We start from the raw sequence: 12458 nt of genomic DNA on the forward strand, positions 1-12458 counted from the left end.
CTGAGGAAGTCGATCGGCAGATTTAAATAGCCCGCCGAACTCGATCGGCAGGTTTTTCAAAAAAAAAAAATATCTAAAATTGTAAATACTGTATTTAAATACTGTATCTAAAATAAATACTGTGTGGGAAGGGTTTATAAACACTTAAAACAATGAAAACTTACCAAACGATTACAATATAAATACTTAAATAAGTACTATCAGTCGATAAATTCCCCATCGCGGATTTCACCTATCGCGGCCAGGTCTGGAACGTAACACCAGCGATAGGTGAGGGACTACTGTACAATAATTAAATCCGAAGATTTTATATTAAAAAGAGGATTTAACAATGAGAAGTACCCTCACTGTATTCTAGTTAATTGCCCAATATAATAATTAAATCCGAAGATCTTATATTAAAAGAGAATTTTAACGATGAAAAAACTCAAGCGTATTATCAGTGTATTTATGCACATGCTTTGGGAATGCCCGGTAGCGCAGAACTTTTGGCAAAATGTGCAAGAGGATATTAACAGGATGCTAAATATACGATGGAAATGGCAGTATTGGTTAAAAGCAATGTGATGGGAAAATTCAGAGAAATAAAACAAGCAGTGATAGAAAGCGCTCAGGCGGTTATAGTCTTGAGTTGGAAGGATGCGACAAAATGGACAATGCAAAATTGGTACCGGTACATGGTGGATCATATTCAATTTGAGATTATGGACAAAAGGATGGATTCGGTTAATGAAACAGATTTGCGACAACTGATGGGACGATGGGACAAGGTAAGACGATATATGTAAACAGATATTTTGCTCTTGAGTTAAAATGCTATATATAAAATATATAAGAAACACACCCAATTTAGTGGTGGGGTGTGAATGTTTGTCTGGTGGTGGGCACCAATCACAGAGCACTTGTTGTTTGTTGTTTGTTGTTTGTCGTGTGTGTGTTCATATTTTATAAAATCAATAAATCTTCTTGGTCGCTCTTCTCTGCACAATTTCTAGTGTCTCAACATTTTTTTTTAAATGTGGTGATCAAAACTGGATGCAGTAGTCTAGCTAAAGCTTTATAGCGTGGTGTCTGTAGCTCATGTGATTTTGATTCTAGTGTCTATTCACATTTGTCTCCCATCCCCATGGTTAGATTATGTTGTGGTTAGCTCTGGCCCAGCTCCTGCCCCAAGGACTGTGGATGTGGGGGAGACATCCACATGCTGCAGGCCTGTTTTGCCCCCGGTGGAATCTGATGATGAAGGCTCCTCTGACCAAGAAGACATGAGTGACAGGGAGGAGGAGAGTGTGGCAGACAGCTCAGAAGGAGATCAATTATCTAGCTCCTCCTTGGATTCAGAACAAGAGTTAATGATACAGCCACGCATGCGGAGAGCGATGCATAGGCAGCAACAGCTGAGAGATTATTATCAAAGAAAGTGAGGCCACCTGTGGTTGGGTGGGGCTGTGGTAATTAGTGAGGCTGCTATAAATAGCAGCCTGTGGGTTTGGCCATTGTGGAGAATTATCTGATCGTTGTGTTTCGTGACTGCTTTACTGACTTTGACCTTTTGTGTGCTGATTTTCCCCCGCTTTGAAACTAAACCAGAGCAAAGTGTGTTTCACCTTGTGAAAGAAGAAGGACTGTGAATTGCCTCACAGCTGCAAGCTAAGTATCACAGAACTGATAAGGGATTCGTACACATTACCAGTTTGTTTGGAGACAAGTGCTCTTTGCTATACCAAAAGAGGGCTTAGTTTAAGTGACTTTTCATTATAAAGAACATTGTTTTGAATTTTCAAACGTCTGTGTGTCTGAAATTGTATCTGTGAATTTTCGGCCGGAGTCTGCCAGAGAGCCCAACAGAACAGATTAAGAATCTTTTCAAATCTTTACCGACAAGGAGAGACAAAGCAAAGCCAACTGGAGCTTGAACCCACACCAGTCCTCTAGAAGGGCGGTAGACAATTTCAGCCGTGCCGTTGATGTAGGCTCCTCCAACCCATGTTGCTAAAAGGAACCGAGGAAAGGGAAAATGAAGTTAATAAAAGATACATGGATTATTACAGGCAGTCCTTGACTTACGACCAAAGCCCCCAAGTTTTGTTGACAGTTGGTAAGTGAATGTTGCACCATTTTACACCCACTCTTGCCACAGTTGCTAAGTAAATCACTGCAGCTTTAAGGTGGGATGTTTTTAGTGAGCTGGGGGGGATTAGATCACTCCTGATTGAAAGCATGTTGGATCCAGTCCCCAGACTCAGACTAAAGACTAAACCTGCTTTAGTTCATTTTATGCTGGCTCACCAGCCTGGCATTCACTGTAAGAGAATAATAGAGTTGGAAGGGACCCTGGAGGTCTTCTAGCCCATCCCCCTGCTCAAGCAGGAGACCTTATAACTATTTCAGGTTGTCCAATCTCTTCTTAAAAACAAAGAAACATAGAAACATAGAAGACTGACGGCAGAAAAAGACCTCATGGTCCATCTAGTCTGCCCTTATACTGTTTCCTGTATTTTATCTTACAATGGATATACAGTATGTTTATCCCAGGCATGTTTAAATTCAGTTACTGTGGATTTACCAACCACGTCTGCTGGAAGTTTGTTCCAAGGATCTACTACTCTTTCAGTAAAGTAATATTTTCTCACGTTGCTTTTGATCTTTCCCCCAACTAACTTCAGATTGTGTCCCCTTGTTCTTGTGTTCACTTTCCTATTAAAAACACTTCCCTCCTGAACCTTATTTAACCCTCTTAAAAACCTCCAGTGTTGGAGCACCTGCAACTTCTGAAAGCAAATTGTTTTCTCTAGTTAGTTGTTCCCGTTTCTCCTTATTTTTCAAGTTTTATGTCTGATAAGTAACCATCCGCTGCTTCTTACCTTCAAGTGCTTTGGGAAATAATGACCTCTTCTTTTTATGTACAATTAGAGCTTATGCAGTGAAGACAAATTCCTTATGTGTCCGATCACACTTGGCCAATAAAGAATTCTATTCTATTCCATTCCATTCCAAATCTTGTATCCTAAGATTTTTATTAATATTGTTTCTTCATTGCTTATTCAAACTCAAACTCAATCCAGACAAGACGGAGTGGCTGTGGGTTTTGCCTCCCAAGGACAATTCTATCTGTCCGTCCATTACCCTGGGGGGGGAATTATTGACCCCCTCAGAGAGGGTCCGCAACTTGGGCATCCTCCTCGATCCACAGCTCACATTAGAGAAACACCTTTCAGCTGTGGCGAGGGGGGCATTTGCCCATGTTCGCCTGGTGCGCCAGTTGCGGCCCTATTTGGACCGGGAGTCATTGCTCACAGTCACTCATGCCCTCATCACCTCGAGGCTCGACTACTGTAACGCTCTCTACATGGGGCTACCTTTGAAAAGTGTTCGGAAACTTCAGATCGTGCAGAATGCAGCTGCGAGAGCAATTATGGGCTTCTCTAAGTATGCCCATGTTACTCCAACACTCCGCAGTCTGCATTGGTTGCCGATCAGTTTCCGGTCACAATTCAAAGTGTTGGTTATGACCTATAAAGCCCTTCATGGCACCGGACCAGAATATCTTCGGGACCGCCTCCTGCCGCATGAATCCCAGCGACCGGTTAGGTCCCACAGAGTCGGCCTTCTTCGGGTCCCGTCGACTAAACAATGTCGTCTGGTGGGATCCAGGGGAAGAGCCTTCTCTGTGGGGGCCCCGACCCTCTGGAACCAGCTCTCCCCTGAGATTAGGATTGCCCCCACCCTCCCTGCCTTTCGTAAACTTCTTAAGACCCACCTCTGCCGTCAGGCATGGGGGAACTAAAACATCTCCCCCTTGCCCATGTTGTTTTGTTGATTGATTGACTGTGTGCCTGGTTTTTTATACATATATTGGGATTGTTTTATGAAATTACTAATTTTAAATTGTAATTAGATTGGTGGGCATTGGATTTGTTATTATGTACTGTTTTTTATTATTGTTGTGAGCCGCCCTGAGTTTGTGGAGAGGGGCGGCATATAAATTCAATAAATCTAATCTAATCTAATCTTTATTTGACCCCTATGACAATCATTAAGTGTTGTACCACACGATTCTTGACAAATGTATCTTTTTCTTTTATGTACTCTGAGAGCATATGCACCAAGATAAATTCCTTGGGTGTCCAATCACACTTGGCCAATAAAATTGTATTCTATTCTATTCCATTCCATTCTACCCCCGGAGATTAGAACTGCCCCCACCCTCCTTGCCTTTCGTAAACTCCTTAAAACCCACCTGTGCCGTCAGGCATGGGGGAATTGAGACATCTCCCCTGGGCCTATACAGTTTATGTATGGTACGTTTGTGTGTATGTTTGCTTTTAATAATGGTTTTTTTTACTGTTTTTAATTTATTAGATTTGTTGTACATTGTTTTATTGTTGCTGTGAGCCGCCCTGAGTCTATGGAGAGGGGTGGTATACAAATCTAATTAATAATAATAATAATAATAATAATAATAATAATAATAATACTCTACTCTATATTCTATTCCATTCTATTCTACTCTACTCTACTCTATATTCTATTCTATTCCATTCTATTCCACTCTACTCCCATTCCATTTCCATTCCCATCCCATTCCCAATTCCATTCCATTCTTTGTTTCAGCCCCTTAGAGGTAGGAACACTTGCTATCTTATCACCCCAATCTAAAGTAAGCATTAGAGTAAAGGATGCTACGTATCATTCTGAAGCCTTCGTACTCACCAGTTGCCGTGAACAAACCAAGGCAAAAATTCATATTCCTGCCTCCCACCACAGCTACTTCACTGGGCTTCTGGTGTTCCTTCTGTCTGGTTTTCCGAGAAGCCCATATTCCAATCGCTAAAATCAGGGCATAGAATAAAAGCAGAGCTACTAAGCCGCCGATATTCAAAGCCATTTTTTAAAATAAAATCTCAAGAATGAAACGAAAATGGATCCAGGGAGCAAGCAAGCGATGCTAGCCGTTCAGAAGAATCTTACCGAATGAGCCCTGACCTTGTAAAAAAATTCTGCAGTAGAACTGTGGCCTTGTGATAAAGATAGTTGTTTCCTTCCTAGACTAAACAATCTCTCAAGTGTTTAAATATTAGACAAGGATAATTAATTTGCTGCTGAGTTGGGGTGCTCCAAATTTATTCACCAGTACAGTGTTCCCTCACTTTTTGCGGGGGATGCATTCCGAGACTGCCCGCGAAAGTCGAATTTCCGCGAAGTAGAGATGCAGAAGTAAATACACTATTTTTGGCTATGAACAGTATCACAAGCCTTCCCTTAACACTTTAAACCCCTAAATTGCGATTTCCCATTCCCTTAGCAACCATTTAGATTATTACTCACCATGTTTATTTATTAAAGTTTATTAAAAAAAATATTTATTAAAAGTGGACAAATGTTTGGCGATGACATATGACGTCATCGGGCAGAAAAAACTGGTATAGGGGAAAAAACTGCAAAGTATATTTTTAATTAATATTTTTGAAAAACCGTGGTATAGACTTTTCGCGAAGTTCGAACCCATGAAAATCGAGGGAACACTGTATATTTCTTTATATTTATTTATTTATTAGATTTGTATGCTGCCCCTCTCTGTAGACTCGGGGCGGCTAACAACAATAATAAAAACAGCATATAACAAATCTAATATTGAAATTACTAAAAACCCTTATTAAAAACCAAACATACACATGAAGTTATGTTATATGAAGAACTTATATAAAGTTAGATCTGGGATTTAAAAAAAAAAAAAAGAGATTGTATCCAACCCTAATGGATTATTTTTTCTTTTCTCTTTCCAGTTTTTTCCACCTCAAATTGCAAATTTGATCCATCTCAAACTGCAAATTGTGTTACTTTGTTGAACCCTGAAATAAGTGCTTAGCCTTATTTTGGGGGAGGTCTTTTTATTTGAGGGCACCTAGAGTAAGATGCTGTCTTGCCTGATTTAATAATAGTAATAGTAATAGTAATAATAATTTATTAGATTTGTATGCCACCCTCTCCGAGGACTCGGAGCGGCTCATAACAGAAACAAAATACAATATGATACAAATCCAATATTAAAACTAATCTAAAAACCCATTATTACTAAAATAACCATTCAATTATCCACAATCACACCATTCTCAAATGCTAGAGTCAGAAAGATGGGGGGGAGGGATTATTCCTCCCATGCCTGGTGGCATAAATGGGTCTTTAACATCTTGCGGAAGGCAAGGAGAGTGGGGGCAATTCGAATCTCTGGGGGGAGTTGATATCAGAGGGCCGGGGCCACCACAAAGAAGGCTCTACCGCTAGGTCCTGCTAGACGGCATTGTTTAGTCGACATTGATTCCTATGGGAAAAATTACTTCTTCTTACAAACTTTTCTACTTAAGAACCTCATCATGGAACAAATTAGGTTCGTAGATAGAGGTACCACTGTATAGAGCCTTGGTGGCATAGTGGTTAGAGTGCAGTACTGCAGGCTACTTCTGCTGATTACCTGCTGCCGGCAGTTTGGCAGATCGAAACTCAGTAGGCTCAAGGTTGACTCAGCCTTCCATCCTTCCAAGATCGGTAAAATGGGGACCCAGATTGTTGAGGAAAATATTTATTTATTTTATTTATTTATTGGATTTGTATGCCGCCCCTCTCCGTAGACTCGGGGCGGCTGACAACAATGATAAAAAAACAGCATGTAACAATCCAATAATAAAAGAAGTAAAAACCCTTATTATAAAACCAAACATACACACAAACATACCATGCATAACTTGTAATGGCCTAGGGGGAAGGAATATCTAACTCCCCCATGCCTGGCAGCATAAGTGAGTATTGAGTAGTTTACGGAAGGCAAGGAGGGTGGGGGCAGTTCTAATCTCCGGGGGGAGTTGGTTCCAGAGGGCCGGGGCCGCCACAGAGAAGGCTCTTCCCCTGGGTCCCACCAAACGACATTGTTTAGTCGACGGGACCCGGAGAAGGCCAACTCTGTGGGACCTTATCGGTCGCTAACTCTCTGTAAAGCATTGTGAGTAAAGCATTGTGAGATGGTATATAATTCTAAATGCTATTGCTATTCTTCAAATATGAATCTCCCAGGTAGGAATTTTGAGGAATTACCATAGATCCTGGGTTCATTACAGGTAGTCCTCGACTTATGTCCACAATTGGGCCCAAAATTTCTGTTGTTAAGTGAGACACCTGTTAAGTGAGTGTTGCCCAATTTTATGACTTTTCTTGCCACTCTTATTAAGTGAATCACTGCAGTTGATAAAGTTAGTCATGTGGTTGTTAAAAGAATTTGGCTTCCTTATTGCTTTTGCTTGTCACTGCGACCATCATAAATAGGAACCATGATTATGGGATTGAAAGGTTACAAAGGTTGTAACTGTGACAAACGGTCATAAGTAACAACAACAACAACAATAATAATAATAATAATAATAATAATAATAATAATAATAATAATTGGAAGGGAACTTTGAGGTCTTCTAGTCCTACCACCTATTTGGGCAGGAGACCCTACACTACTTCATATAGATGGTTCTCCAACATATTCTTTAAAAAAAATCAGTGTTGCAGTATTCACAACTTCTGGAGACAAGCTGTTCCACAGATTAATTGTTCTAACTGTCTGGAAATTTCTCCTAAGTTCTAAGTTGCTTCTCTCCTTGATTAATTTCCACCCATTGCTTCTTGCTTTACCCTCAGGTACTTTGGAGAGGTTTGACTGTCTCTTCTTTGTGGCAGCCCCTGAGATATGGGAACATTGCTATCTTGCCTTACCTTGTCCTTCTTTTCATTAAACTAGACATACCCAGTTCCTGCAACCGTTCTTCATATGTTTTAGCCTCCAGTCCCCTAATCATCTTTGTCGCTCTTGTCTGCACTCTTTCGAGAGTCTCCACATTCTTTTTTGCATTGTGGAGACCAATACTGAATGCAGTATTCCAAGTGTGGCCCTACCAAGGCCTTATAAAGTGGTATTAACACTTCACATGATTTTGATTTTATCCCTGTTAATGCAGCCTACAACTGTGTTGGTTTTTTTAGGCAGCTGCTGCACACTGCTGGCTCATATTTAAATGGTTGTCTAGTAGGGCTCCACGATCCCTCTCACAGTTGAGTAAGGTACCACATATACTGTACCTGTGCATTTTATTTTTCTTCCCTAAATGTAGAACCTTACTTTTTTCACCATGGAATTTCATTTTGTTTGATAGCGCCCAATGTTCAAGTCTTAACATTGTCACACTGAACATTGAAACAAATCACTTGTTTCAGTGTCGTCGTAACTTTGAACAGTCCCTAAATGAACTGTTCTGAAGGCTGCAGATCAACCTGACACTAACTGGACTTCTTTTCTCGATACAGATAATGTTTCTTGTTTATCTCAAAGGCAACCTTTGATGGAAATATGAATCGTATTTTGACATAAGGACTTACAACATAGACCAGGAGTTGAAAACTATGGCCCCCTTTACAACCTGTGGACTTCAACTCCCAGAATCGAATTCAACTCCCACGCTGGTCCAGGAAGTCTGGGAGTTGAAGTCCACAAGTCATAAAAGGACCATAGTTGCTGATCTACAGAAACCTCTAAAGATGGTTGGTATTGAATGTGTAGGACTATCCTGAAGCAGCCACCTTTAGGGGTTTGTCTAGGTCAGAGGTGGGCAACTATGGCCCCTTTACAACCTGTGGACTCCAATTCCCAGAATTCCTCAGCATCATAGAGCTGGCTTGTAACAAAGCCTACACAAAGCGATTCAGATGGATTAGATTTGATTGAAGTTAATCCTGGAATACTGCTCACCTGTATGGAACCCACATTGCATATCTGACATCAACACAATTGAGAGAGTCCATAAATATTTCACAAGGAAAGACCCTTCACTCCTCTTTTCACAACAAAATACCTTATTCCGCCAGACTTGAAATTCATCGATTAGACAACTTACAACTCCGTCGTCTCGGTTCTCACTTAACTATAGTTCATAAAATCATATACCAAAATGTTCTATCTGTTAATGACTACTTCACCTTCAACCACAACAACACACAAGCACGAAATCAATTTAAACTAATTGTTAACCGCTCCAAACTAGACTGCAAAAAATATGACTTCAGCAACAGAGTAATCAACACCTGGAATGCACTACCTGACTCTGTGGTTTCTACTCCCAACCCCAAAACCTTTAACCTTAGACTATCTACAATCGACCTCTCCCCCTTTCTAAGAGGTCTGTAAGGGGCGTGCATAAGCGCACCATTGTGCCTACCGTCCCTGTCCTATTGTCTTCTATCGGTACTTTTTATCATTACTTTTCTAATGTTTTATTTGTACAAATTGTTACCCTATAATTGTTTGAAAAATAAATAAACGCATGTCCGACTTGCAAAAGCCACTTTAATCATTTACTAAAGAATTAATGTGTAGGCCAGTGATGGCAAATCTATGGCACGGATGCCATATCTGCTGGCACCCAAGCTTCTGCCCTAGCTCAGCTCCAATGTGCATGTGTGTGCTGGGCAGGTGATCTTTGGCTCACATGGAGGCTCTGGGAGGGCGTTTTTGGCTTCCAGAATGTCTCCAGGGTGGTAGGGTGGCGCTTTTACCCTCCCCAGGCTCCAGGGAAGCCTCTGGAGTCTGGGGAGGGCGAAACATGAGCCTACTGGGCCCACCAGAAGTAGAGAAACAGGCCATTTCTGGCCTCCACAGAGCCTCTGGGGAAGCTGTTTTCGTCCTCCCCAAGCATTGAATTATGGGTGTGGGCACTCGCGCATGCGCAATAGTGCTCGCCCACACTCTTGGCACCCAAGGAAAAAATGGTTCACCACCATCATCACAGATGACTGTGCCTTTTTTCCCCCTGAACCTCCATGTTCAAGTCAAAGCATAGCCATTCTAAATGACATCACAGGCTTCTACTGACCATATTGGCTGGAGGTTGCCATGGCAAATGCCAGCATTCCTGGCATCGTTGATTCTTTTGAACAGCAGTGTTTGAACCCTGTTCAAAATACCTGGATCAGAAGAAAAGCGACTCCAAAATATTTTACTTAGTATTTATTTAAATAAAAGCAGACAATGTCAATGGAGGAACTCTCGGTAACCAATAGCAATCTCCGTCGCCAGATAGAGGAGCTGAGAGAGAGTGTGGCCTCCTTGGATACGGAGAACCAGCAGTTGCTCCAACAGAAGAAATACCTCAAAGATCAGCAGAGGGGTCTTCGGGAGACCGTGGATCACCTGAAGTCCCGCATGGAACACCTGCAGAAAAATGTGGAGGACATCCGCGAAAGCTTTGATCACGTCAACATGGTGATCCATGAACTAGTGGTGCAGAATAAATCACTGGTGAAAGCCAACAGTGACCTCAACCAGGAAATGCACGAGGTCACTAGCCAAGTGGCCCTCTTCAAAAACGAGAAGCCGGCTCACGAGAACGACTTCAAGGAGATGCGCAACCTCCCGTTGGAGGTTGAAAAATACCTGCTTAACCTGGAGGACCAACTCTCCGACATGGAGCACAAATACCAAGTGGAGAAAACCCAATCCGGCCAACTGAAGGAGAAAGTCGTGACCATTCAGAAAGCCAGGGAAAACCTGAGGAACCGCGTCAAAGACCTGCAGAAACAACAGGACCTCTGTGTGCAGCAGGCCACATTTGTGAGGCTGGATCAGGAGAACCAGGTGCCATCGGGCGTCCTGATGCATGAACTCATGGAGGCCAGGCTGGTGGGAGTGGCCCGAGACGGGTCAAAGCAAAGGAAGGTTCTGCGTTGGTTATGGGTGGTAGCCAAATTTCTGTTGTTGTTGCTGTTTGGCTGCTGTCTATTGCTCGGCCTGGTCTTTGCGTACACTCACTTTTGTAACCCATTCTTCATCTCGGACACACTTTTGGTGCTCCTCAGTGACCAGAGCATTGAGAAGCTTGTGTACCATTTCTCCCCGTACCTCGAACAGAATATCGATGGCCTTTTACCGTTTTGAAAAATGAAATTCTTTCTCTCCCTTCGTTGACTTGCTACCCTAGGGCGCAAGCAGAAGGGAATACCGGATCATCGAATTTGGTGGACAGCCAAAATAGATTGTGCATCTTGGTCTCCGGTGTTGGAATCTCAATATCAACCATATATATAATGTATATAGAGCTTCTTTTTTTCTTTTTTTAAAATAATCTTTACTGAATATTTACATTAAAACAAAAAAAATATTTACATTAAAACAAAAAAAATATTTACATTAAAACAAAAAAAATATTTACATTAAAACAAAAAAAATATTTACATTAAAACAAAAAAAATATTTGCATTAAAACAGAAAAATATATTACATGATGTAACAGTGATGTCAGATATACAAAAACTGGGTTGAGGAAGAGGAAAAAGGATTGAAAAAAAATTAGAAAAATACAAAAAAAAGGGATTTTTGGGAAAGGGGGGGAATGTATTAACTATATAAAGTTTAATATTATACAAAAGGGTGTTAGGTGTAAGTATCTCTATAGTTTTGCTTGTTGAAATAATAAGATAGGATTGGTAAAAGTTAGAATATCAATAGCAATTAAGTAGTATGCATATTTTATCTTTATAGTTGATATCAGGGGTTATGTTCATAGGATTTGATATCAGATCTTTTTTTCTTTTCTTGGCCATATCTCCACGTTTGTGAGGCTGGATCAGGAGAACCAGGTGCCATCGGGCGTCCTGATGCATGAACTCATGGAGGCCAGTCTGGTGGGAGTGGCCCGAGACGGGTCAAAGCAAAGGAAGGTTCTGCATTGGTTATGGGTGGCAGCCAAATTTCTGTTGTTGTTGCTGTTTGGCTGCTGTCTATTGCTCGGCCTGGTCTTTGCGTACACTCACTTTTGTAACCCATTCTTCATCTCGGACACTCTTTTGGTGCTCCTCAGTGACCAGAGCATTGAGAAGCTTGTGTACCATTTCTCCCCGTACCTCGAACAGAATATTGATGGCCTTTTACCGTTTTGAAAAATGAAATTCTTTCTCTCCCTTCGTTGACTGGCTACCCTAGGGCGCAAGCAGAAGGGAATACCGGATCATCGAATTTGGTGGACAGCCAAAATAGATTGTGCATCTTGGTCTCCGGTGTTGGAATCTCAGTATCAACCATATATATAATGTATATAGAGCTTCTTTTTTTCTTTTTTTAAAATAATCTTTACTGGATATTTACATTAAAACAAAAAAAATATTTACATTAAAACAAAAAAAATATTTACATTAAAACAAAAAAAATATTTACATTAAAACAGAAAAATATATTACATGATGTAACAGTGATGTCAGATATACAAAAACTGGGTTGAGGAAGAGGAAAAAGGGTTGAAAAAAAATTAGAAAAATACAAAAAAAAGGGGATTTTTGGGAAAGGGGGGGAATGTATTAGCTATATACTGTAAAGTTTAATATTATACAAAAGGGTGTTAGGTGTAAGTATCTCTATAGTTTTGCTTGTTGAA

The 12458-nt window shown here is 40.9% G+C and overlaps 1 protein-coding gene across 1 annotated transcript in view; it reads left to right on the plus strand.

Annotated features, from left to right (window-relative positions):
• Positions 1 to 465: 465 nt before the first annotated feature.
• The window catches only part of LOC139166282 (transmembrane protein 191C-like), an 81131-nt gene continuing 69138 nt past the window's right edge, over positions 466 to 12458 (plus strand). The window contains exon 1 of the mRNA XM_070749633.1: positions 466 to 770. Within this exon, the coding sequence (XP_070605734.1) occupies positions 534 to 770 (237 nt within the window). The 5' untranslated portion in view covers positions 466 to 533. The remainder of the gene's footprint in view (positions 771 to 12458) is intronic.

The sequence above is a fragment of the Erythrolamprus reginae genome, chromosome 4 (genome assembly GCF_031021105.1).
Source record: "Erythrolamprus reginae isolate rEryReg1 chromosome 4, rEryReg1.hap1, whole genome shotgun sequence".
In the NCBI taxonomy this organism is placed as follows: Eukaryota; Metazoa; Chordata; class Lepidosauria; order Squamata; family Dipsadidae; genus Erythrolamprus; species Erythrolamprus reginae.